Source organism: Drosophila grimshawi, unplaced genomic scaffold (genome assembly GCF_018153295.1).
Source record: "Drosophila grimshawi isolate 15287-2541.00 unplaced genomic scaffold, ASM1815329v1 contig_311, whole genome shotgun sequence".
NCBI classification, from domain to species: Eukaryota; Metazoa; Arthropoda; class Insecta; order Diptera; family Drosophilidae; genus Drosophila; species Drosophila grimshawi.
Genome location: NW_025063098.1, coordinates 15,291,691 through 15,317,288, shown reverse-complemented (window position 1 = coordinate 15,317,288; position 25,598 = coordinate 15,291,691). Strand labels below are relative to the sequence as shown.

The 25,598-nt window shown below is 35.5% G+C and overlaps 5 protein-coding genes and 1 long non-coding RNA gene across 19 annotated transcripts in view; 1 reads left to right on the top strand and 5 right to left on the bottom strand.

Annotated features, from left to right (window-relative positions):
- Window positions 1-859: 859 nt before the first annotated feature.
- On the bottom strand, window positions 860-2,797 carry LOC6567715 (4-coumarate--CoA ligase 1). The gene is made up of 3 exons (XM_001994139.3): window positions 2,639-2,797; window positions 2,069-2,580; window positions 860-2,007 (listed from the first exon to the last, which is right to left on the bottom strand). The coding sequence occupies exons 1-3, from the start codon at window positions 2,780-2,782 to the stop codon at window positions 1,050-1,052; spliced, it is 1,614 nt and encodes a 537-aa protein (XP_001994175.1). The 5' UTR covers window positions 2,783-2,797; the 3' UTR covers window positions 860-1,049.
- A 1,731-nt stretch (window positions 2,798-4,528) lies between these two features.
- On the bottom strand, window positions 4,529-6,485 carry LOC122322489 (4-coumarate--CoA ligase 1-like). The gene is given in 4 exon segments (XM_043214845.1): window positions 4,529-4,877; window positions 4,880-5,700; window positions 5,757-6,268; window positions 6,327-6,485. Coding segments are annotated over 4 exon segments (1,611 nt in total). The 5' UTR covers window positions 6,471-6,485; the 3' UTR covers window positions 4,529-4,743.
- Window positions 6,486-8,222: 1,737 nt separating this feature from the next.
- On the bottom strand, window positions 8,223-10,205 carry LOC6567716 (4-coumarate--CoA ligase 1). The gene is made up of 3 exons (XM_032739900.2): window positions 10,022-10,205; window positions 9,452-9,963; window positions 8,223-9,395 (listed from the first exon to the last, which is right to left on the bottom strand). Exons 2-3 carry the CDS (start codon window positions 9,907-9,909, stop codon window positions 8,438-8,440), a joined length of 1,416 nt encoding a protein of 471 aa, XP_032595791.2. The 5' UTR covers window positions 9,910-9,963; window positions 10,022-10,205; the 3' UTR covers window positions 8,223-8,437.
- Window positions 10,206-10,468: 263 nt separating this feature from the next.
- On the top strand, window positions 10,469-11,191 carry LOC116805776. The gene is made up of 3 exons (XR_006246666.1): window positions 10,469-10,506; window positions 10,538-10,587; window positions 10,641-11,191. It is a non-coding gene; the product is annotated as an uncharacterized LOC116805776 (long non-coding RNA).
- A 2,151-nt stretch (window positions 11,192-13,342) lies between these two features.
- On the bottom strand, window positions 13,343-15,483 carry LOC6567717 (4-coumarate--CoA ligase 1). Its single transcript, XM_001994141.3, has 2 exons — window positions 14,688-15,483; window positions 13,343-14,331 (listed from the first exon to the last, which is right to left on the bottom strand). The coding sequence occupies exons 1-2, from the start codon at window positions 15,353-15,355 to the stop codon at window positions 13,359-13,361; spliced, it is 1,641 nt and encodes a 546-aa protein (XP_001994177.1). The 5' UTR covers window positions 15,356-15,483; the 3' UTR covers window positions 13,343-13,358.
- A 557-nt stretch (window positions 15,484-16,040) lies between these two features.
- LOC6567718 (glutamate-gated chloride channel) overlaps window positions 16,041-25,598 on the bottom strand; it is a 45,326-nt gene continuing 35,768 nt past the window's right edge. For 4 of the 14 annotated variants that reach the window (XM_032739922.2, XM_032739923.2, XM_032739935.2 and 1 more), the window contains 6 exons: window positions 24,847-24,999; window positions 24,448-24,627; window positions 23,070-23,176; window positions 21,736-21,860; window positions 20,674-20,790; window positions 16,095-16,249 (listed from right to left, as the gene is read on the bottom strand). In XM_032739922.2, the coding sequence (XP_032595813.1) occupies window positions 16,228-16,249; window positions 20,674-20,790; window positions 21,736-21,860; window positions 23,070-23,176; window positions 24,448-24,627; window positions 24,847-24,999 (704 nt within the window). In that variant the 3' untranslated portion in view covers window positions 16,095-16,227. Of the gene's footprint in view, window positions 16,250-19,774; window positions 20,469-20,669; window positions 20,791-21,735; window positions 21,861-23,069; window positions 23,177-24,447; window positions 24,628-24,846; window positions 25,000-25,598 lie in introns of those variants that run through there. The other 10 variants (XM_032739926.2, XM_032739928.2, XM_032739929.2 and 7 more) reach the window with 8 other exon arrangements.

Below are 25,598 nucleotides of genomic sequence, written 5' to 3'. Positions count from 1 at the left end.
TCATTTCTATCAGCAGCCGCACGCATTTTCGATCACATGTGTAAGATATATATATATATATATGAATATTGACGTATTTGTGGGCAGAGTGCAATTGCAGACCTGCTCACATTTTGGTGCAAGACTTTTAATAGGAATTTTCCTAGTACAACTAGAATATATTTAACAGCTGGGTTCAGGATAAATCGTAGTCGGGCTCACTCGACTATAGCACACTTACTTGTTTAGGTAATGAATTTAAGCGATTGTAAACAGAATTTGCCACCGAAAGTTTTTTGATTACACAATATTATCACTTTAGCAAAATCGGACTGAAGCTATGAAAATTGAAGCATACTCTTGGGCTACATATAAATTCAACATAGTTCTTTTGGACGTTCCTGTACACGATGCCAGTGACCCTAATTAGGTTGCTGCACCAGCTACATGATTCTTAGGGACTCAAGGGCGACGAGGAAAATGGCTCTAACTCAAGGAATGCGTTAGAATTACGAGTACCTACTCTATCGAACTACATTCAATGATTATGGGGTTCTCTAAGAAAACCTTTAATACTCCAGATGTAGACTTGTCAATGTAACTAATTGCAGAAAAGAGTAGTTGGTTGCCCTTTATGTTAGTTAACATGGTGTGTGTACATCATAGTATGCATATACGGTATGATTATTTGATGTACCAAATATATTATTTTATTTTGTTTTGTTGGAGCACATACAATTTGTGTGGCCCAAATGAAATATGGCAAAGGATTTCTTCCTTTTAACTCTTTATTTTTAGTTTCAAAATCAGTTATTTTACAGTCAAAATCTGTAATTAAGTTTCAAAAACTATTTCTGATTTAAATAAAATCAAATTTTAATTATCATTTGACTGTTTAAAGATCATTCTTTCATTTACTCCTTGCAAATATTTGTAATTTTTGTCAGTTTTGAGTATGTTGAAGATTAATTTGACATATCAAACTTATTCATTAAATTCAAGAATAAAAATGTATATGTCAGCATCTTAACTTCCGTCTACTAAGGGTCTGTCAGCTTATGCTAAGCCTATTAGTTTTCATCGTTAATCTTTACAAAATATGCCTTTGTTGCAGCTCGATTCGTTTTTCCATTGGGGCTTCTTATCAGATCGTCCACAATTATTGCACCTCCATGTAAATGTTTGTAAATGGCACTGCAATGCCCCTTCACAAAGTCAACCACATCCTGTGCCTGGATTTTTGAACCAATCTTCTTTACCACAGCAGCGGCAGCCTTGTCGCCGACGAGTGGATTCCAGATTCCAAAGACACAGACCTCAGCCACGCCTGGCATCTGAGAAATGACTTCTTCGATTTCGTGTGGATAGTACATAATATTCTGGTACTTCAGCATATCCTTTTTCCTGTCCATTATATAGAGAAAGCCATCATCATCCATATAGCCCAAGTCTCCAGTGTAAAACCATAGCTCCGAGTCACGTACATTGCTCGACTCTTCAGGATTACCGAAGTATCCGGCCCAATACTCACCATTATAGACACATATTTCACCCACTTCGTTGGGTCCTAGAGGCTTGCCTTGCTCTGTGAGTACTTTCATCTTGATGCCATTAAGTAAACTGCCAACTGAATTAGGTTTTTGATCGAAACTTAAGTTTTTTATCACCGCACTACCAGCCTCAGTGAATGCGTATACCTGATGCAAACAGTCATCTCGTAAGCGATCTCTTATACTTTGTTGTACAGCTAAGGAGCAACTACCACCTCCGTACATGAAGTGGCGAATGCTGTGAAGATTCGCTTTCTCAAATTCGGGGCAGTTAACTAACATCGCCATGTGGGAGGGCACCACAATCACCCAAGTGACTTTGTATTCCTCAATTATACGCAAGTAACGCACTGCATCGAATGGCTTATCGCTTATAATGCGTTTAGTACTGTACACGCCGGAACTAACTGTCGTCACCAGCCCTGTCGCCCAGTCCAATGTACTGAGAGAGAATTGCACATCAGCGGTTGTTAGTTTACTAATGAAATAAAATATCTATAATACGGAACATTGTATTTACTAAGCTTTATTTAACTTACTTGCTGGAGTTTAACATCTTGCGACTGTTTGATATGGTCACTGCCTTGGGAATACCCGTTGTCCCAGAAGAGCAGAGAATGGCCAAGGTTTGATCATTTCCCTGTTCCAACCGAGCAGGTTGAAAGTCCGTTTCTACAGGCGTAGCTAAGACTTCCTCAATGCTAATCGATCCACTCTGATGGTTACGCATCGTAATGATCTTCGCATTTAATTTCTCCGTAGCTGACTTTACTTTCTCGTAGTCTTCACCATCACAGAAAATCAGACGTGGCTTCGTTATGTCGAAGAGCTTCTCAATAGTTGATTGTTCATACGATGTATTTAACGAATGAAACGCAATACCATTAAAGAAACATCCATATACAACGGCGAAGATGTGCGTAGTATTTCTTCCTATAATTCCCACAATATCCGTTTGCACTAATCCCAAGGATCTCATATAGCTTGCCACATGCATTGAGTTCAAATGGAGCTCCTCTCGGGTTAATACAGTGTTCTCAGTGTCTGAGATCTGCTCAAGAATACGATTTGGTTAGTTATGTAATATAGACTAGGTACCTGTAGTGTACCTGAGCTATCAGTTTCGGATGACGTCGCATCTCATGGAATATAATCTCGCCTATGGATAGATCAGGAGCAAAGTAATTACTGCTCTGCGGTCCACACCAGATTTTGTCCTCGGCATTATAGTTGCTTTCCGTATTGTAGGGCATTGCGAATACTGCTTATCGAGTTTGTAAATGTAACTGATGAAATTAATCCGAAACTGGTTACGCTTTATACTCATCAGATAAGAAACGCTCTACCCACATCATAATTTAATTGGGTAATGTGATGGCTGCTGAGGGTTGGGTTGGGGTAGGCGGAAGCTTTTTAGAGCAAATATTTATGTAAATATAAAATGTACTCGTATTCACTAGTCATCATTTCGCAGCTTTTAATGTAAGTCGTGATACGTAACATTTTTTATCTAACGTTGACTTTCTTCTCCGGTTATTATACAGTCTTCATTCTTGGAGATCTTGTCGATGCGCTTTGAACTGAAATGTAATTTGTAATTTGATAATCAAAGATAAAACATTTATTCGAGGTATTAATCAATTAACGAAGGCATATTCAAGCCCCAAAATGTATAATAAAAATCTGTCGAAACAAACCCCATGTATAAGATACACTTTTTTAAAATTATATGACCATTTCCAATTTCTATACCATGAACCCACTAAAAATGGGTAAAAAGGGTATAATGGTTTTGTGCAAATATATGTAACAGGCCGAAGGAAGTATCTCCGACCCCATAGAGTATATATATTCTTGATCAGGGTCAACAGCCGTGTCGATAGTAGCTACCTCCGTTTTTCGATTATCGATACTTTTAAATATGTATCAATAAATACTACAATTTTAAAGGCAGAATCTTCTAATTAATACAAAATATGCATATGTATATTGTCGATCAACTGTCAAAATTTCATAAAGATCGGGTAAGAATGATCCAAGTTATAATCGAAAATATATTCTCATATTGATCTCATTTCTATCAGCAGCCGCACGCATTTTCGATCACATGTGTAAGATATATATATATATATATGAATATTGACGTATTTGTGGGCAGAGTGCAATTGCAGACCTGCTCACATTTTGGTGCAAGACTTTTAATAGGAATTTTCCTAGTACAACTAGAATATATTTAACAGCTGGGTTCAGGATAAATCGTAGTCGGGCTCACTCGACTATAGCACACTTACTTGTTTAGGTAATGAATTTAAGCGATTGTAAACAGAATTTGCCACCGAAAGTTTTTTGATTACACAATATTATCACTTTAGCAAAATCGGACTGAAGCTATGAAAATTGAAGCATACTCTTGGGCTACATATAAATTCAACATAGTTCTTTTGGACGTTCCTGTACACGATGCCAGTGACCCTAATTAGGTTGCTGCACCAGCTACATGATTCTTAGGGACTCAAGGGCGACGAGGAAAATGGCTCTAACTCAAGGAATGCGTTAGAATTACGAGGACCTACTCTATCGAACTACATTCAATGATTATGGGGTTCTCTAAGAAAACAAACACTTGAAAGCATTTTACTGGCTAAGCAAACGGAGTCGAAATCCCAAAAACCTAACCTAATGGTAAATAATGATTAAGATTGGATGGCCTTTAATACTCCAGATGTAGACTTGTCAATGTAACTAATTGCAGAATAGAGTAATTGGTTGCCCTGTATGTTAGTTAACAGGGTGTGTGTACATCATAGCATGCATATACGGTATGATTATTTGATGTACCAAATATTTTATTTTATTTTGTTTTGTTGGAGCACATACAATTTGTGTGGCCCAAATGAAATATGGCAAAGGATTTCTTCCTTTTAACTCTTTATTTTTAGTTTCAAAATCAGTTATATTACAGTCAAAATCTGTAATTAAGTTTCAAAAACTATTTCTGATTTAAATAAAATCAAATTTTAATTATCATTTGACTGTTTAAAGATCATTCTTTCATTTACTCCTTGCAAATATTTGTAATTTTTGTCAATTTTGAATATGTTGAAGATTAATTTGACATATCAAACTTATTCATTAAATTCAAGAATAAAAATGTATATGTCAGCATCTTAACTACAAGGGTCTACAAGGGGTCTGTCAGCTTATGCTAAGCCTATTAGTTTTCATCGTTAATCTTTACAAAATATGCTTTTGTTGCAGCTCGATTCGTTTTTCCATTGGGGCTTTTTATCAGATCGTCCACAATTATTGCACCCCCATGTAAATGTTTGTAGATGGCACTGCAATGCCCTTCACAAAGTCAACCACATCCTGTGCCTGGATTTTTGAACCAATCTTTTTTACCACAGCAGCGGCAGCCTTGTCGCCGACGAGTGGATTCCAGATGCCAAAGACACAGACCTCAGCCACGCCTGGCATCTGAGAAATGACTTCTTCGATTTCGTGTGGATAGTACATAATACTCTGGTACTTCAGCATATCCTTTTTCCTGTCCATTATATAGAGAAAGCCATCATCATCCATATAACCCAAGTCTCCAGAGTGAAACCACTTTTCCGAGTCACGCATATTGCGCGTCTCCTCCGGATTCCCATAATATCCGGCCCAATACTGTCCACTGTAGACACATATTTCTCCAACTTTGTTTGGTCCCAGTGTATTGCCCTGTTCATCAAGTATTTTCAGCTTATAGTCTTCCTCCAAACGGCCAACTGAATTTGGTTTCTTATCAAATTCACAGTTCACGGACACTATACTGCCCGCCTCCGTAAAACCATACATAAAGTACATACAATCGAACTGCAATCGGGTCCGTATGAGATGTTGCGCCTCCAAAGAGCACCGACAACCTCCGAAATTGTAGAAACGTATGCTATCAAAGTTAGCTTGCTCAAATTCCGGACAGTTTGAAATCATAGCCATATGAGAAGGCGCTTGCATCAACCACGTGACTTTGTATTCCTTAATGACACGCAACAAACGCGCTGGATCAAAGGGATTATCAGCTATAATGCGCTTAGTGCTGTAAACTCCCGATGATATTGTCGTAGCAAGACATGTCAACCACTCTAGAGAACTGTGTGTGTACTGAACGTCGTCTGTGGTAAGAGATCTAACATTGATCGGACATTACTAAATTGAATATACATATACATTTTGTTAATTTACCTGCAGGTGATCAATATATTGCGACTGTTTGATATGGTCACTGCCTTGGGAATACCCGTTGTCCCAGAAGAGCAGAGAATGGCCAAGGTTTGATCATTTCCCTGTTCCAACCGAGCAGGTTGAAAGTCCGTTTCTACAGGCGTAGCTAAGACTTCCTCAATGCTAATCGATCCACTCTGATGGTTACGCATCGTAATGATCTTCGCATTTAATTTCTCCGTAGCTGACTTTACTTTCTCGTAGTCTTCACCATCACAGAAAATCAGACGTGGCTTCGTTATGTCGAAGAGCTTCTCAATAGTTGATTGTTCATACGATGTATTTAACGAATGAAACGCAATACCATTAAAGAAACATCCATATACAACGGCGAAGATGTGCGTAGTATTTCTTCCTATAATTCCCACAATATCCGTTTGCACTAATCCCAAGGATCTCATATAGCTTGCCACATGCATTGAGTTCAAATGGAGCTCCTCTCGGGTTAATACAGTGTTCTCAGTGTCTGAGATCTGTTCAAGAATACGATTTGGTTAGTTATGTAATATAGACTAGGTACCTGTAGTGTACCTGAGCTATCAGTTTCGGATGACGTCGCATCTCATGGAATATAATCTCGCCTATGGATAGATCAGGAGCAAAGTAATTACTGCTCTGCGGTCCACACCAGATTTTGTCCTCGGCATTATAGTTGCTTTCCGTATTGTAGGGCATTGCGAATACTGCTTATCGAGTTTGTAAATGTAACTGATGAAATTAATCCGAAACTGGTTACGCTTTATACTCATCAGATAAGAAACGCTCTACCCACATCATAATTTAATTGGGTAATGTGATGGCTGCTGAGGGTTGGGTTGGGGCAGGCGGAAGCTTTTTAGAGCAAATATTTATGTAAATATAAAATGTACTCGTATTCACTAGTCATCATTTCGCAGCTTTTAATGTGAGTCGTGATACGTAACATTTTTTATCTAACGTGGACTTTCTTCTCCGGTTATTATACAGTCTTCACTCTTGGAGATCTTGTCGATGCGCTTTGAACTGAAATGTAATTTGTAATTTGATAATCAAATATAAAACATTTATTCGAGGTATTAATCAATTAACGAAGGCATATTCAAGCCCCAAAATGTATAATAAAAATCTGTCGAAACAAACCCCATGTATAAGATACACTTTTTTAAAATTATATGACCATTTCCAATTTCTATACCATGAACCCACTAAAAATGGGTAAAAAGGGTATAATGGTTTTGTGCAAATATATGTAACAGGCCGAAGGAAGTATCTCCGACCCCATAGAGTATATATATTCTTGATCAGGGTCAACAGCCGTGTCGATAGTAGCTACCTCCGTTTTTCGATTATCGATACTTTTAAATATGTATCAATAAATACTACAATCTTAAAGGCAGAATCTTCTAATTAATACAAAATATGCATATGTATATTGTCGATCAACTGTCAAAATTTCATAAAGATCGGGTAAGAATGATCCAAGTTATAATCGAAAATATATTCTCATATTGATCTCATTTCTATCAGCAGCCGCACGCATTTTCGATCACATGTGTAAGATATATATATATATATATATATATGAATATTGACGTATTTGTGGGCAGAGTGCAATTGCAGACCTGCTCACATTTTGGTGCAAGACTTTTAATAGGAATTTTCCTAGTACAACTAGAATATATTTAACAGCTGGGTTCAGGATAAATCGTAGTCGGGCTCACTCGACTATAGCACACTTACTTGTTTAGGTAATGAATTTAAGCGATTGTAAACAGAATTTGCCACCGAAAGTTTTTTGATTACACAATATTATCACTTTAGCAAAATCGGACTGAAGCTATGAAAATTGAAGCATACTCTTGGGCTACATATAAATTCAACATAGTTCTTTTGGACGTTCCTGTACACGATGCCAGTGACCCTAATTAGGTTGCTGCACCAGCTACATGATTCTTAGGGACTCAAGGGCGACGAGGAAAATGGCTCTAACTCAAGGAATGCGTTAGAATTACGAGTACCTACTCTATCGAACTACATTCAATGATTATGGGGTTCTCTAAGAAAACAAACACTTGAAAGCATTGTACTGGCTAAGCAAACGGAGTCGAAATCCCAAAAACCTAACCTAATGGTAAATAATGATTAAGATTGGATGGCCTTTAATACTCCAGATGTAGACTTGTCAATGTAACTAATTGCAGAATAGAGTAATTGGTTGCCCTGTATGTTAGTTAACAGGGTGTGTGTACATCATAGCATGCATATACGGTATGATTATTTGATGTACCAAATATTTTATTTTATTTTGTTTTATTGGAGCACATACAATTTGTGTGGCCCAAATGAAATATGGCAAAGGATTTCTTCCTTTTAACTCTTTATTTTTAGTTTCAAAATCAGTTATATTTCAGTCAAAATCTGTAATTAAGTTTCAAAAACTATTTCTGATTTAAATAAAATCAAATTTTAATTATCATTTGACTGTTTAAAGATCATTCTTTCATTTACTCCTTGCAAATATTTGTAATTTTTGTCAATTTTGAATATGTTGAAGATTAATTTGACATATCAAACTTATTCATTAAATTCAAGAATAAAAATGTATATGTCAGCATCTTAACTACAAGGGTCTACAAGGGGTCTGTTAGCTTATGCTAAGCCTATTAGTTTTCATCGTTAATCTTTACAAAATATGCTTTTGTTGCAGCTCGATTCGTTTTTCCATTGGGGCTTTTTATCAGATCGTCCACAATTATTGCACCCCCATGTAAATGTTTGTAGATGGCACTGCAATGCCCCTTCACAAAGTCAACCACATCCTGTGCCTGGATTTTTGAACCAATCTTTTTTACCACAGCAGCGGCAGCCTTGTCGCCGACGAGTGGATTCCAGATGCCAAAGACACAGACCTCAGCCACGCCTGGCATCTGAGAAATGACTTCTTCGATTTCGTGTGGATAGTACATAATACTCTGGTACTTCAGCATATCCTTTTTCCTGTCCATTATATAGAGAAAGCCATCATCATCCATATAACCCAAGTCTCCAGAGTGAAACCACTTTTCCGAGTCACGCATATTGCGCGTCTCCTCCGGATTCCCATAATATCCGGCCCAATACTGTCCACTGTAGACACATATTTCTCCAACTTTGTTTGGTCCCAGTGTATTGCCCTGTTCATCAAGTATTTTCAGCTTATAGTCTTCCTCCAAACGGCCAACTGAATTTGGTTTCTTATCAAATTCACAGTTCACGGACACTATACTGCCCGCCTCCGTAAAACCATACATAAAGTACATACAATCGAACTGCAATCGGGTCCGTATGAGATGTTGCGCCTCCAAAGAGCACCGACAACCTCCGAAATTGTAGAAACGTATGCTATCAAAGTTAGCTTGCTCAAATTCCGGACAGTTTGAAATCATAGCCATATGAGAAGGCGCTTGCATCAACCACGTGACTTTGTATTCCTTAATGACACGCAACAAACGCGCTGGATCAAAGGGATTATCAGCTATAATGTGCTTAGTGCTGTAAACTCCCGAAGATACCGTCGTAGCAAGACATGTCAACCACTCTAGAGAACTGTGTGTGTACTGAACGTCGTCTGTGGTAAGAGATCTAACATTGATCGGACATTACTAAATTGAATATACATATACATTTTGTTAATTTACCTGCAGGCGATCAATATCTTGCGACTGTTTGATATGGTCACTGCCTTGGGAATACCCGTTGTCCCAGAAGAGCAGAGAATGGCCAAGGTTTGATCATTTCCCTGTTCCAACCGAGCAGGTTGAAAGTCCGTTTCTACAGGCGTAGCTAAGACTTCCTCAATGCTAATCGATCCACTCTGATGGTTACGCATCGTAATGATCTTCGCATTTAATTTCTCCGTAGCTGACTTTACTTTCTCGTAGTCTTCACCATCACAGAAAATCAGACGTGGCTTCGTTATGTCGAAGAGCTTCTCAATAGTTGATTGTTCATACGATGTATTTAACGAATGAAACGCAATACCATTAAAGAAACATCCATATACAACGGCGAAGATGTGCGTAGTATTTCTTCCTATAATTCCCACAATATCCGTTTGCACTAATCCCAAGGATCTCATATAGCTTGCCACATGCATTGAGTTCAAATGGAGCTCCTCTCGGGTTAATACAGTGTTCTCAGTGTCTGAGATCTGTTCAAGAATACAATTTGGTTAGTTATGTAATATAGACTAGGCACCTGTAGTGTACCTGAGCTATCAGTTTCGGATGACGTCACATCTCATGGAATATAATCTCGCCTATGGATAGATCAGGAGCAAAGTAATTACTGCTCTGCGGTCCACTCCAGATTCTGTACTCCGCATCGTAGGTGCTCTCAGGCTTATGGGGCATTATGAATGCGTCTCGTCTACTTCATAAATGAAACTGAATGAGGCATCGCTAATCTGGATGAATTTTATACTGGTTGCATGTCTGAGAAAATAAATGTACCCCTCCCCTCCCATTTGTAGTAATCATTTAATAGTAATATTTTTTTTTTACAATTTGGTCCACCCTAAATTTGTCGTTGTTGATTAGACGGCCGTTCACACGGAGAGATAGGCAGATAACCGAGAGAAGAGAACCACTCAGAGCGCAGCACGAAATCGCTCTCTCAAGAAGCGCTCAGCAAGAAGCTTAGCAATAAGCTCGATGCGGTCAAACGGCCAAGGTTATTGAAACAAAGAAGTCGTGTATGTTGCGAATCGACAATATAAGTTACAGGGCATTACAAATAGATATATTACTGTGAAAGTGCGGTGGATAATAAAAAGGTATGTGCTGAAACTGGTGAAAGAAAATATTCGAACCAATTTCAACCTTATAGGCCATTCTTGGGCAAAGAGTATGGACCAGACCTGCCACCAGTGAGCCAGCTGCACGCCTTCATAAGGTACACCGCGGGAGTGATTCACCCCGACGAGGTTGTAATTAGTCAACCTTACTTCATTGCATCGACATCAGAAGCGTCGCAGGCAGCGGGACGGAAGTGAGGAAGTGCGTTTAATCCAAGAGGACAACTTCATCCCACGGACCCCGACTTAGCGCATATTCGCTATATTGAAATCAAGTAATTCCGAATTAATATCAGCTAGTGCCAGATTACCTTAAAAGTTAAGCAAAGAAGACGTGAATGATCAGTCAGCGGTGTGGTGCACGCCTACTTACAAACACAAGCAATTTTTTTTGAGATAAGTGCTTATCAGCTTTTGTGCTTCGTAAAAGCGCGGATGAACAGGCCATAAAGTTTGAAAAGGTCACTTGCTAATAAAATTCAGCGTATTTAAACAAGCGCAACTCGTAATTGGCAAAATGCCCTAAATTACTTTGAATGTATCCAAATCATTAATAGTAAGAAATATAATTATTGAAGTTTTTTTTATTATTAATATGGTTGAATAATTTTATAGATATGTCATTGTAAAAAAAAAAAAAAAGAGAGTAATAGTAGGTGATACATTAAGATTTAACAATACACTGGCTGGTATTAAATCAAACGGATAGTCAAACTTAAATTATATATATATATGTATTTCCTAATGTTGTAAATAATTCTTTAAACAGCTTCATCTCTGCGTCGACGAACTTGGGCCCAACGATCGCATCGACTTCAAAATTTAAATAAACAAAAACATAGAGTGAGTAATGAAACAGCAACAATGTAGGTACATAAACAATTAGACATGTATGACCTACTTAGTAAATAAGGAAAACCATATACATATATATATAAAAATAAAAAAAAAAAAGGGCTGATCCGCAGCAAATACGCCAAGTGATACTTGTTATCTAAAAAAATGTATTCCATATATATATAAGCCCTAAATATAAGTAAAGCATTCGAAGGTTGAATTTGAGCATGAAGCTACATGGAAATGCTAAAGAAAAAAAAAATAGAATTTAAATTGAATAGTGATAATAATTAATTAAGAAAAAAAGAGAAAATGTACCCATAGATTATAACTCAATTATATAAGAGAAAATAGAATTAAGAGTAATGTCCACAACATACCAAATTAAGTTAAGAGAAAATACATGAATTTGCAAGCAATTTAAAATGACGAGTTAAGGAGTAGAATTCGTCTGTCGAGTATCCATGCTAGAGTTTTACAGAATGTGGTAGGATTTTAAGAGTCCGTCCAAGGGATAATGTATCCAAATTTATATCATCATCATGGTAGGGTGGGTAAAGAAGAGGGACAACTGTCATCAACGTTCCCTCTAATAGGACTAGTGTCTCGGTATAGTTATAGGACATAGTATGCATTCATATTCACTAATGTAAGTGTGACTCGTTAAGCTTTTAAATTACTTTTATCAATCGCGAATACATTGTTGAGTTAATCGCACTCGTTTTGCTATAATGTGATTAGGGAACATAAATATTACAATTGATACTTGATCTGTTAATTACAATGTAGCACAAAGTTACAAAGGAACATTGCTTCAGATATAATATTTTTAGTTTCCTCAATCATTTGAAAGTCCATTTCTATAGGCCTAGCTAACAATTCCTCAATGCTAATCGATCCACTCTGGTGGTTACGCATTGTAATGATCTTCGCATTTAATTTATCCGAAGCTGACTTTTTCACCATTACGGAAATTCGTTATATCCAAGAGTTTTTCAATTGTTTCCGGCTCGTACATGAAGTTGAGGGAGTGGAAAGCAATCCACAAGGCCACAGCTGATATATGCATAGTATTTCTTGCTATAATTCCCACAATATCCGAACGATTGATTAGATGAAAAGCTTGCACCTTTTTCCTGCCTACTCCAAATTCTGCGATTCGCATCATAGCTGTTCTCAGGTCTAAAACACAATCCGAATGCAATTAGGTATCTTTGAGGAATGGTTTGTGATCTAGTTTCATTTTATATCAGTAAATCGCGCGATAACTATATGTATATATACTCTATATAGACTATATGTATATACACAGTGCAATATACACATGTTCCTCGATGACTAATTTTTTTATAAGCTAAACGTGTAAGTTTTATGGTATGAAGCAACAAAAGATTTTGATTTACATATATTGCGTATTTTTTATAAAACCGTGTGATGTAATGAATGTAAACTTTACTTTGAACATAAGTAGAATTAAGACTACACATTATAAAAGTGTTATATTATTCAGAAAAACTCGAAATTGATGTACTCAAAAACATTTATAAGCTTATCAAGCCACAACTAGAAGAGCCGATTATATTAAAATTCACTTTTCTTTACTACACAAGTAGTTTATTTTATTATGTACACAGCTGTTTCGTTTCATTCATTGTAAATTCATTTATGTTTATGTTCATTTATGTTTATTTATAGCATTTATATATTTCAGTACGTAGTTAATCTGTTGAATTTGAATAGTTTTTGAATAATTTTCTGATTGGAAATACCCAGCATATTTTGTATATATGTTTTTATTGAACATACATAAAGCAAGTTTATTTGCAATTTTTCAGTAAAATATAGGATATTTTTTGATATTTACATTATTATATGCTTGCCAACAGCTGGGGACAGGGTGTTTTCTAGTCATACTATGAATCCGCTGCCTCGTTCTGTTCTTCCTTTAGATAAGCGGCCTTAACTGCCTTACGGTTCACTTTGCCATTGGCACTTTTGGCCAGTTGTTGCACGATCAATGCACCGCCATTAAGCTGCTTATAATTGACCCCAATCTTCTCAGCTACAAATTGCTCCACTTGTGCCGACTGGAGATGTGTGCCTGGCTTGGGCACCACTGAAGCAGCTGCTGCATCTCCTTCGGTTTCATTCCAAATGCCAAAGACGCAAACTTCGGCAACTTGGGACATTTGGGCGATGACCTCTTCGATCTCGTGCGGATAGTACATCATGCCCAGAAACTTGAGCATATCCTTTTTGCGCTCCACAATATGCAGATAGTTATCCTCATCGAAGTAGCCCAAATCACCGGTGTGAAACCAACCATCAGAGTCCTGCATCTCAGCTGTCGCCGTTGAGTTGCCACAGTAACCACTCCAATGCTGCCCATTGTGGCAATAGAGTTCGCCCATCTCATTCGGACCCACTGCGTCACCATTATCGTTTATCACACGCATGCGTATATTGGCCAAGAGACGCCCCACCGAGGTGGGTTTTGTGTGGGTGCTGTAGTTGCACGAGACACAGGTGCCTAGCTCCGTCATTCCATATGCATTCCGTAGGATTCCCTCAACACGTAAATGGGATTGCATCTTATGCAGCGTAGCAACCAGTGTGTGGCCGCCAGCAAATAGAAGATACCTCAGACTACGCAGCTCCTTGACGCTCACGTCCGGACAATTAGCCAGCATAGCAATGTGCGAGGCGGCCAAAACCGACCAGCTAATGCTCTGCTGCTCGCACAATTTTAAAAAATGAGCAGGACTGAAGATCTCTTTCGAGATGAGCCGCACAGTGCCGTACACTCCGGCCGTAATTAGTGTAATCAAACCCGTCAGCCAGTCCAGAGTACTGGGTGCATATTGAATGTCATCGGGGTTCAAATAGCTAGAGGGAAAATAGATGCCGAAATTGAAATACCCTTAAAAGTCAATGATAAAATGTTTGTGAAGTGAACAAATTTGTCTAAGCATTGTGTGGAATTGAATATAATTTTCGATATTGTAGAATCCTTGTTAAATAACAATAGAACAAAGATTATGGCAATTTAGAATTCAAATTTCTAGATACGTTAGATTTAAGTGCATAAATATAGTTTCAGTTCTTAAGCCACAAAGATTATCGATCCTCATACTGATCAAGATTTTATATATATAATATAGGATACTCATCGATGAATTATACATTTTATGTACAAAATTATAAAACCATCTGCTACTGTATAGAAGTAGCTCATGTCTTACCTATGATTCTCGAAAATCTTGCGGCTATTCGAAATGGTAACTGCCTTGGGCGTGCCTGTAGTGCCAGAGGAGCATAGTATTGCCATTGTTCGATCGATGCCACGTTGAAACCTAGTCGGTTCGTAATCATCTGGTAGAGTCGCTTGCAGAATCTCCTGAATGCTCAAGACACCAACAATGCGTCCATGAACAGTTATAATTGTAACGCCCAGATTTTCAGCAACTTTCCTCAGTTTCTCATAGTCCTGAGCATCGCAACAAATGAACATCGGCTTCGTTATGCTATAGAGATTTTGTATGGTGTGCTCCTCCAAATTGTGATTGACAGCGTGAAAGGGCGTTCCATTAAACAGACAGCCATAGGCCAAAGCTGCCAAATGTGTGGTATTCCTGGCCAAAATGCCAACTATATGCGTGTCCTCGCAGAATCCTTGCTTCCTTAGATAAACACTCACTTTCGCCGCATTTTTCAGCATCTGGAAACGGGTGAGTCTCGTATTTTCGCCTGGCGAAATCTGAAAGATGCGCTGCGGCTCGCTCTGCAATTGCCTGAATATTATTTGACCAATGGTCAGGTCGTCATTGTAGTAGTTCTGCTCATAGGCGCCCGACCAGATTTTCTGCTCAGCACTGTAACTTGTCGTTGGATTAGCGTTAAGATCAAGCATTCTGATGCAACTGTTCCTACTGTCCAGTAAATTAGTCGTATTTAAAGCTCAGAGAAATTAGTTCCCGTTGTCGGTTAACTGCAAAAACAGCTCAACATGCAACAAGTAAGAAGACACGCGATCATTCAACTGATTATCCCAATAATCGACCCCAAATTAGTCAGCAATTTAGCGCTTGAAGTGTCTGTAATATCGTATCGCTATTCTGCCCCTTTTACTATTTTAACATGCATTTCACGGCATTCTCGGTACAATATTGCAACTATATTAATATATTTAATTGATTTCAGAATCTAATACTTTTGTTTAAATGCGACTTAAAACTGCTTTCTGTTTGGTATTTAGCCTAGTATTTGGCTAAACAAAACGTAAAGTTTTATCTGTTAACTATGTAAAATCACAGTAATCTATGTTAAATACGGCTGGAAATATTATTCAAATTCATATCTTAATCCATAAAAATGCATCTGATATGAGCAGTAAGCAGTACGCTTACTGTCAATAGCTGTCTGCTACATGACTGATTGCAAATACTGCTTAGCAAGCAGTTATATATGCCGCGATGACTTTAAGCAAGCAGTTCGAAGCTATTAAGTACACCACCCTTTCTGTCAATTTTTGATGTTGTCTGCACTGTTATAAGGTGTTGGATATGAAACTTGCAGTTAGTAACATTTTGGGTAAATGTTAATGTGAACCATATGTCAAATTCCCCTCTTTAACATTTAAAGAAAGAACAAAATTTCGTACTACATGTATTGTAATCAATTTTCTTGGGAGTACAGAAATAAATTGATGTGTTTTGTCTAACAATTGATTTTTCGTACAACTGCACCTCTGCAACCAGCCAAGTTCCACTGCTAGATGGTAGATTAAACGAATGCCAACGGAACTCTAAAGAAAAAGAAAATGCATATAGACAAGTGGATCAATAAACAATTATTATGCTTTAATATTTAAGCTGAAGACGCCAAAGGGGAATTTTGTTAAATAATGAAAGAGAAAACAGTGTCGATAAATGTACATTTTAAATTTGGGTTTTTATTTAAACATGCCATGTTGTGTATTTTCTTTAGTTTTTTAGTTTTTGGTTTTTTTTTTTTTTTTGGTTTTGTTTTCATTTATAAACATTTCACAAACATTTCTTTATTCTGGGGGACTTACACTTTTGATTTTTGTTTCGGGTGATGGCAATACAACAATTATTTCAACTATTTTGTATAATTATTTGACTAATTTTTTACTTATGTATTAAAATTTCATCTTCATATTATTTGCCTGCCCCTTTGTTATTTTTGGGTTGTTGTTAGTTGGCGTTTGTTTTGGGTATGTTTCATTTTTGTTTCATTCGGTTGCACTACAGCAAATTGTTACTTTTAACGCATGATCTTAAATCTACAATGTATGGGTGATTTCATTTCGTTCTCTTTCATAATTTGATAGTTCTGTTTGCTGGTGTGTATGTGTGTCTGTGTCCACTTAGCTCTATAAAGTAAGGGGATTTGCGCTGTTCTTTTCTGATTTTCGATTTCAAATGATTCGTATTTACATTTACTATATGTTATGTGCGTTTGTTCTCTTCTTACAAATGATAACTGGAGTTTTACTTCTCTTTAATTTTCTTCTTGATTGTTAGAAATTGGTTTGGCATTATGGCGCCCGTTTTTGTTTGAAGATATGTGTTATGATCTTATAAATTTTTCTTTTATTATTTTCAATTTGTGCGAGTTCAATTTCTTTTGAGTATATATTTAGAGAGAGAGAGAGACAATATTATGGCTGAAACACGAAAGTGATGTTAAGAGAATTGAGTGAGCGAATTGAGTGTGAGAGTTGGTGTGTGTGTAAGTGTGTGATTGTGGTAGAGAATGCAAATGGGCTTGGGCGTTTTAGTAGTATTAGTTAATATTAGTAATGTTTTCGACTAGTCTATGTGCATATACTATGCGACATTGGATTTTTGTTGTTGTTCTGGCTTAAATTAACTACACATATGTTAACTTATGCACTACGTTTTGCTCGATAAATGTTAAATTTCTTGTCACTTCAAAACTTGTAAGTCTTTGTTGTTTGGAACGCATCTAGAAGTTGTGCACTTTGTTAAAACTAACTGTCTGACATTTACACATTATAATATATATCCAAACTATTTACATCAACAAATTGGACTGCCGCGTGGTAAAGAATGCTTCTTGATTTTTGTGGTTTTTTTTTGTTCTCTTTTTTTTTTTTTTTTTTTTTGTTTTTGCTTTGATTTGCCTAAATGATAATTGACCAAGTTGATGAACGGCAACTGAAGGCAGCACACAACCTATACCAAGTTTCGAGAGCCGAAACGTATTGATCTAGTATTAAGATACTGGTTACAAAACTGCGATATCTGGGCCAATTATTCCGATCGATATAGCGCACTCGGTTAGTTATGATGTCCTATTCTACGTCTTTGAGTTTTTCTTTACATTGAATCTTTTCTTGTTTTCTGTTCTCTTTTATTTGTTATAAATTTGTTTGTCAGTATTTGTCACGTAGATACGTAAACATCAACATTAATCAACACATATGAAACAACATACCCAACATTTGGCAGCTACGAGGCGTTCATCTGATCGCACGAACCCACTACTTATTTGCTCACATATAAAACCCTGTATGTTCAATAGCTATAGCTTCATATACAATACAATAGTTATCTTTTTCTTTTTTTTTTGCGCTCATATTTCTTGTACACATATTTATTAGTTAATTTTCGATTTTTTTTTTTTTGTTGGTGAATTTATTTGTTTCTTGCTTGGCACGAATTTTACAACATTTATTTTATTTCCTCTTGAGGGTTGCCTAATGATAATATTATAATTATATGTGGGTGCGTGTTATCTTTGATTTTGATTTATTTATTCTTCTTCTTACCTTCTTCTTTATAAAAAGTTTTTTTTTTGTAGTAACAAAAGCGAAATTATGATTTAAAGCATAACATTAGAAAATATTGTAATAAGAAAAAATGGCAATAAACAAGCTTAATAAAAATATTTTATAACTACAAAATATTGGTTGCGTTTAGTAAGATATAGACTATTTTTTTTAATAGTTTTTGGTTGTTGTTTTGCTATGTAGAATTCAGTTTTGAGCTAGACCGAAACTTAAGATCTTTAGTATTGGTGTTTCGTAATGTTTGTGCATATATATTAGTTAGGTTAGTTGGCCTTTAATTGGGGTTTAAATCAGCTAGTAAAACTTTAGCCACGGGGGAAGTGGGGCAGATAGCCGATTCCTGTTAACTGCAGGACTCACTCCTCATTCAAAAGGCACTTAATAAAAACAAAAACGAATATTTGTTGACCAAGCAGAAGGTAAGTGCCACGCCTTCAAGTAATTGAATGTCTTGGTTTCTATTTAAGATTCATTTGGTTTTTTAATTGGTTTTATTATTGGGGACTCAATTTATTTATTTATTTTTTGTTGCACTACGTGATAAACTATTTGTATTGTCTGTTAATTGGTTTATGGTTTACTGATAATCGTAATTATAAATATTAAACTACTTAAAGAAAATAACTAGCTAATGGAACTTAACATGAGAAGCACAATTAATAAATGTATTTATTTCATGAACTTAATTTATACTGTGTTCTCATGGGCTGCTCCTTATTATTAATTGAATCAAAATTTAATTCTATTTATAATTCTAACTAGATGAAAAATGATAAGGATTTATTGTTAGTCGCATTTATGAAGGATTTAGCAAAGTGCACTAAATCCACGTTTAAAAATGTTTCTAATAACTACATGGATTTGGTACTAATTGAAATCGAGTTCAAAAACAAGCAACTAAATTATTTGGAATTATTCTATTAGTTTAAGCATACTCGTATCACTAGGAATAAAAACTTGCAGTACCCACCAGTTCCAGTAAAAATGTAATTTTTTTTCATTGCGTATGCCAATCGAACATTTTGTAAATAAAATAAAAATAAAGAACTGTTAGCTTCGGAGCGCCGAAGTTTAACTACCCTTGCAGACATTATTTCAATAAAAAACATCGATTGTTACCGATTAAGATGATCAATGAGGTTTAAGTTCTTACGTGAATTTGATCAATACTTCTATGAAAATAAAAGTTTTTTCCAATCGCGGTTCAATTTTCGACAATTCTCATTTTGGATTCCATAGTCGAATTGACAACAGTACCAAATTTCATCAACATCAACTCCCAAAGAGCTGAGTTCGCATAAGTAAAAGACAGAAATATTTTTGATAATTTGAAAATAATTTCTGCAGGGTATTGTAAAAAAGATAGCTCGATTTGTTGCGTGCTGTATGTTTGTGTGTGTGTGTGTGCTTCAAATATAAATTCAATAAACAAAACATTGGATTATGTTCTGCATTGAGTTTTATTTTCTGTTTTTTTTAAATCGATTGCGAACATAATAATTAAATTTGCCTAGGATTTGCTAGTTGTTTTTCTTGTTCCTTAATTATGACTAAACTTAAAATTATCTACACCCATTTTTTGTTTTATATTTTGTTTGTTTAGAATTCGAATTGTATAAGCTAGTTGGCTTAAAACTTATTGACAATATGACAATATTTACAAACGTCGTGCGACTTTTTACAGCTAACTTATCGCATTTTAAGTACAAATTAATAGTAATTTGTTTGGAACTAATCTAGTATAAGTAGTATGAACAGAACGTATCTTGATTAAAGCCTAAAATAATTTATTTAATCAATAACAATTTTGAGCATTAAAAACAAATTCAAACAAACGAGCTGCAAGCGTTTTTCATATCGCCATCAAATCGCCATGTGAATTTTGTCTTTTTTTTTGTTTTAAATACAGCATTTGGAATATGATCTTAAATTTTCTTTTGTTTTATCTACTATGCAGTCATACTTGATCAATTTAACTTATAGTTAGTATATATCTTTTGCTTTAATCGAATTTCTTATTGTGGAAATGCCGCGATGCCTTGTCTCGCCCCAAATGATCAAGCAAAGCATATGCATACATACTCGTACATACATACGTATCTGCATGCATATATATTTTGTTAATTTCATGTTGGATTCTACATAGCCTTTGGTTATCAGAGTCGCGGACGCGCTTTAGAAGGTCCTTTTTTATAGTTGTAATCAAATGAATCAAATTGAAATCATAGATGCAAAAATCAAGCCATACGCAACACAAATTGGAACGTAAGGTAGTAAATGAAAGTAGAAATTAAGAGAGAGAATAGGTTAGTACAATCTTTGGTATTGTTGTGCCAGCACTTGTAATTATATAAAGAATTTTTATTTTGTAAATTGGTAACGGCATTTACTCATCCTCCTCCTCCCTGAAGAGATATGTGCTCCAGTAGACCAGATTGAAGAGCGCAAAGACCAGTGGGAATGTAATGCGCGATATAACATCGATTCTCTTCGATCTAGAACATTGTCTTGGATAAATATTCAACAAGTACGAAACACATTAATTGATCATCTAGAGATTGGCTTTTTGATTTGTGATTGTTTTTTCTTTAGTTTTTGTTTTTTCTGTGTGGCTTTTTAAAATTTTCATTTTCTTTTTTATAGCAATAATTTGTTTGTTTTAAATATCAAATAAAAAAAAATAAAGAAAAAGAAAAGTGATCTACGTGCGTGAAACTCATAATTGTGTCATTAAAGGAGATAAAATCTACAAACAACCAAAGAAATAAAAGGCGAGTGGCAAACTACCAGATGACACGGACTTGGGATGCGGCTTGGTACTGAGGAATGAGAATTTTCCAAAGTCTACAACAAAAATGTTGTTTAAAACAAACAAATCAATAGAAAGAAAAGCACACAAAAACCTTTGATTTGAAAATTTAGCAAATAACACTGTTCAACAAATTTTATAATACACTTTCATTGGGAAATGAAAAATATAACAAACCAATTTAGATGAAAGCTTAGCATTTAAAAAAAAATTATTTTTATGTTTTAAAAAATTGACAAAAAAATATTAAACAATTTATTTTACAAAATTTTTTGCACAGTGTAATCACCATAAGGCATTAAGCAAATTATATTTTCTCGTTTACTTGACTCTGGTCTCTGGGGCCAGATGGAAATCATTTGGCAGCAAGCATTGAAACAAAAGACAGCGAGCAAAAACGATGGCAAGCAGCAAAGCAGAATCGGGTTTTCTTTAATGTAAGTACGAGATTCAATTTCAGGATTTAATTCAATTACAGTTAATTAGTGGCATAAAAAGTCAATAAAATCTTTTGATATATATAGAGACAGAGAGAGAGAAATGTAGATAGTACATATTCACAACATCAAAAAGGAAATCCATCAACTACTACAATATAATAAATTGAACTATATAGCAGAACAATGTGTCTGACGAGCGTTACCTTGTGGGGAACTTGGACAGCCAAGTCTTACAGCAGCTGGGACGCTTCGGTGGCTGCATGTGCACCTCACACTGCCGGAGCTTCTCCAGCGCCAGCGGATCACCTGGATGACGCACCAGCGGTTTCTGCAGGCCGCCACCACGTGAATATTGCGATGCCGTTTGACATGCAATTTTGATTGTAGTTAATGCAATGAGGGGGCGATTGCGATTGCGATGACGATGGCGATGGCGATAGCGATGGCGATGACGATGGTGAATGTCGTATGGTGAATGGGATGTGCGTAATTTCATTTAATTTTCGATGCAATTTTTCATTTAAATCCGTTTCAGTTGGTTTGGGCCAATTGAATGCCACGCAGCGATTTTGGTTGATGAGGTTTTTGTTTTTTGTTTTTTTTTTTTATTTGGTTTCGAGTTTGAGGTTAAGTTGAATGTTGAATGTGTTTGAGATTGAGTTGGTTGTATTTATATGTGAATGTGTGGTGGTTTGATTTGATTCGCATGAGCACGTTTGAAAAAAAGTTGTAAAATTTTTGTGTTTGTTTTTGTTTGGTGTGTGTGGGTATTTATTTTTTGGGTGGGTGTTAATTTATTGTTTGTGTGTGTGTGTGTGTGCGTGTGGTTTTTAATAAAAAGAGGCAAATATAAAAGGAAATAGTTGTTTTAATAGTTTTATCATCAACATTTTGCAAATAGCCAATTTGAGTTGGTTATGCTCTTGTTTTTAAACAGAAAGCTGATAAAGTTTCATTTGTTTTTAAGCTAAATAGTTTGATGTGGCTTAAGTTTGGCAGTGGGTCCTAAATGTTCAGCACATGATTCAAATGAATTTTTCAACTACTTTTTCTATATTGTTTTTTTTTTATATTTCAACTTACTGACATTTTTAGCTAAACTAATAAAAATATTCTCCTGGTATTAATCAAATATAATGTCTATCACTTGTTCTATATTTACCATGAAAGTTTCTCAATGTTCCCTCAAGTCATATATCTAGTGGAATATTACCTAATCATGTCATAATTGAGTACGGACCAGCTACTAACATATTGTTGAGCCAATTGACGCCTATGTAAATCAGAGAATTGCAACCGATAGAAATTAGAAACTTTTCTTTTAGCTGGATAAAATAGCATGAATTTAATATCTGTATATATTTTTGACATTTTTTCTGTTTTAATTATCCAGTTATCCAAGTTCCTAATCTATGCTTCCCCCATTCCACATATATGGATATGTGTACATGTAAAAGAATAAAATAAAATCTAAGCTTTTCTGTCCCCCCTAAGTTTTTTGGTTAATGGAAGAGTTAGATAATTAAGAGGTAAGTACCATTGCGAATGTTGCATTGCTATCTGTATCAAGCAGATCTGAAGCGGCATCTAAACTGGCCTGCTCCAAATCGCGACGTTTCTTTTTCATATTCTCCTTATGCATGTCTGCGGCCCGATCCGTATATTGTTTGCATGTGGTAGAAGATGTTCAACAAGAATTTATGTGTTCCACAAATTTTGGATAGTTCGAATTGTTTGATAGACATTTTGATTTTTGTTTTTTGTTGTTGTTTTTTTTTTGCGTAATTTACAGTTGAGTTTAACATATATTTATATATTTTTTTTGTTTCGGAATTTAGTTTAGATGCATAGCACACATTTATACAGTTATACAGTTAGATAGCGACAGAGACAGCGAGTGAGAGAAAGAAAGAGAGACAGATAGAGATAGATAGTCACACATACAGAAACATTAAACAATTTGAAGTGTATTCAAATTAAAAATGTATAATCGAGTGCAAGTTTGTTGAGAAAAAAGAGAGGAAAATACAAATTATAATTGTTAAAAGCACAAAATAATTGAGTTTTTAGTTTCAGTTTGAATTTGGTTTTTAATATGTACAAGCAAAGACAACAGCAGAAAAAATATGTAAAAATAAATAAATATACCAAATTTATCAAATGTTTTAATTACGTTTGTGTCGAATATTCAAATAAAATGTAGTCCAATTCAGTGTTTTTTTTTTTCAAACGCGTTTGATTGTGTTTGAGTTTATGTGGGTGTGTGTGATTGATGAGAGGGAGAGAGAGAGAGAGAGAGAGAGAGTGTGTGTATGTGTGTGTGTGTGTGTGTATGGGCGCACAATGAAATAAGAGAGTTAATCAAAACAATTGGATTAGTAAAAATATACACGCACAAATCATCTCGTCATTACAATATTCATGTGAATGAAATTAAAATAAAAGTAAAATTAATTTTTATATTTATATATATATATATCGAATGGAAAATAAATGGTAACTACAGCGAAAATCGTTGGCTTTTATCGTTATCTTGTATTACAAAAATTAGTTTGTTATTGTTGTTGTAGCTGTTGACCAAAAATCAGTTTGCTTATAGCCCAAAATAGTGTGCCTCGCCGACGTGTAGATGTGAACTTCAACTGAAGCAGTGTCTGTTTGTAGATAGGTGTATGTGTGTAGTTTGTGTGAGTGTGTGTGCGACAGTCCAATTAAGTTAGTATCTTAGATAAATGCAAGTGATGTTTTGTCGTTGTTTGAGGTATATACACATTATATACATTACATTTAGTACTTGTATACGTTCGTTGTTATCGACAAAAATAATGATTAAAAAACAACAGTAAAAATAGATAAACACCATCGATTAATACATTAATATAAGTTTGTTAAGAAGCATATCAAATCTCAATTACTAGCTTTATTCAAACCTGAGCGGGAGGCATAGTTCACCAGGGCAAATTCAAGCAATGCCCCAAAGACAAACGTCAAACAGACGCCGGTCCAAACATCGATTGCCTTTGTATAGGAAACGGGCGGCAGTGAGGCATTAATGCCCGATGTTTGGGTGGCCATCGTTAGCAGTGTGGTAACACCTAAAAGAAACCAGTGGATAATGCAATAAATAAATCAAATAAATATTGACAGCCTTGGAATCGATCGGTTGATTATATAATAAAAACCAAAGTTAAATATGAAATATTTAATATGTTCAATATACGTTGTTAATTTACCAGCAGTCTACAGTTGCTTTTTGGTTTTGTTTTTGATTTATTTTTTTAAGCTTAAGCTGTTAGTTTCAGTTGGACACTTACCTAACGATACACGCGCTGGCACTGCGCCTTGATCCAGCCAGAATGATACCCATGAGACAATGACCAACATACAGCATGGTATATAAATTTGTATTAAGTAATATGAGAATTCTCGCTTGAATAGTAGATCGACTTTGAGGCAACTGTATTCACCTATGAGTATACAAGGTATATAAACTGTGTCAAACTCAAAAAGTACGGGATAAAATGTACACGAAAAAAGGCGTTTTTTTTTTTCAATTTCATTTTTCACACACACACACATTTATATATATAGAGTTGATCGATTTAAAAAAATGAGTTTAGACACTGAAATTACACACAGACACACAAATTTCCAATATTATAATATATTTATCAAAAATGAATTTGTCATCCAATAAACAAGAAATAAAAATGAAATTTGACTTGGTTTTAAAAAATTTTGCCACATTTATTTTTCATGTTTTTTGTTATTTTTTTTGTTGAGTTTATGTACAGGAAAGTGGTGGGCTTGAAAAATAAATAATATTATGCACTGGGCGGGGCGGGGTACACTTGGGTGTGGCAGACAAAATGTATTTACAAAACACAAAATAAAAAAAAAGGACACACATAGAATGAGAGACAGTTAGAGAGACAGAGAGAGAGAGTTGGGAAATTATAATATGGCATAATAGGCAAAATGTATTTCGACATCAATTCAATTTTCTGACATTTGCAACAAAATTCTTAACGGAAATGAAGTTCATTGGGCGCAGAGACTTGGGGCT

Bases quoted from the DNA above. Each gene is read 5' to 3' on its own strand.
- LOC6567715 (XM_001994139.3), bottom strand. From the start codon at position 2,782: ATGCCCTACAATACGGAAAGCAACTATAATGCCGAGGACAAAATCTGG. The intron at 2,581-2,638 runs GTACACTACAGG...ATTCTTGAGCAG, and splicing joins ATCCGAAACTGATAGCTCAG to ATCTCAGACACTGAGAACAC. The intron at 2,008-2,068 runs GTAAGTTAAATA...TTATTTCATTAG, and splicing joins AAGATGTTAAACTCCAGCAA to TAAACTAACAACCGCTGATG.
- LOC6567716 (XM_032739900.2), bottom strand. From the start codon at position 9,909: ATGCATGTGGCAAGCTATATGAGATCCTTGGGATTAGTGCAAACGGAT. The intron at 9,396-9,451 runs GTAAATTAACAA...GATCAATGTTAG, and splicing joins AAGATATTGATCGCCTGCAG to ATCTCTTACCACAGACGACG.
- LOC6567717 (XM_001994141.3), bottom strand. From the start codon at position 15,355: ATGCTTGATCTTAACGCTAATCCAACGACAAGTTACAGTGCTGAGCAG. The intron at 14,332-14,687 runs GTAAGACATGAG...TTTTCCCTCTAG, and splicing joins AAGATTTTCGAGAATCATAG to CTATTTGAACCCCGATGACA.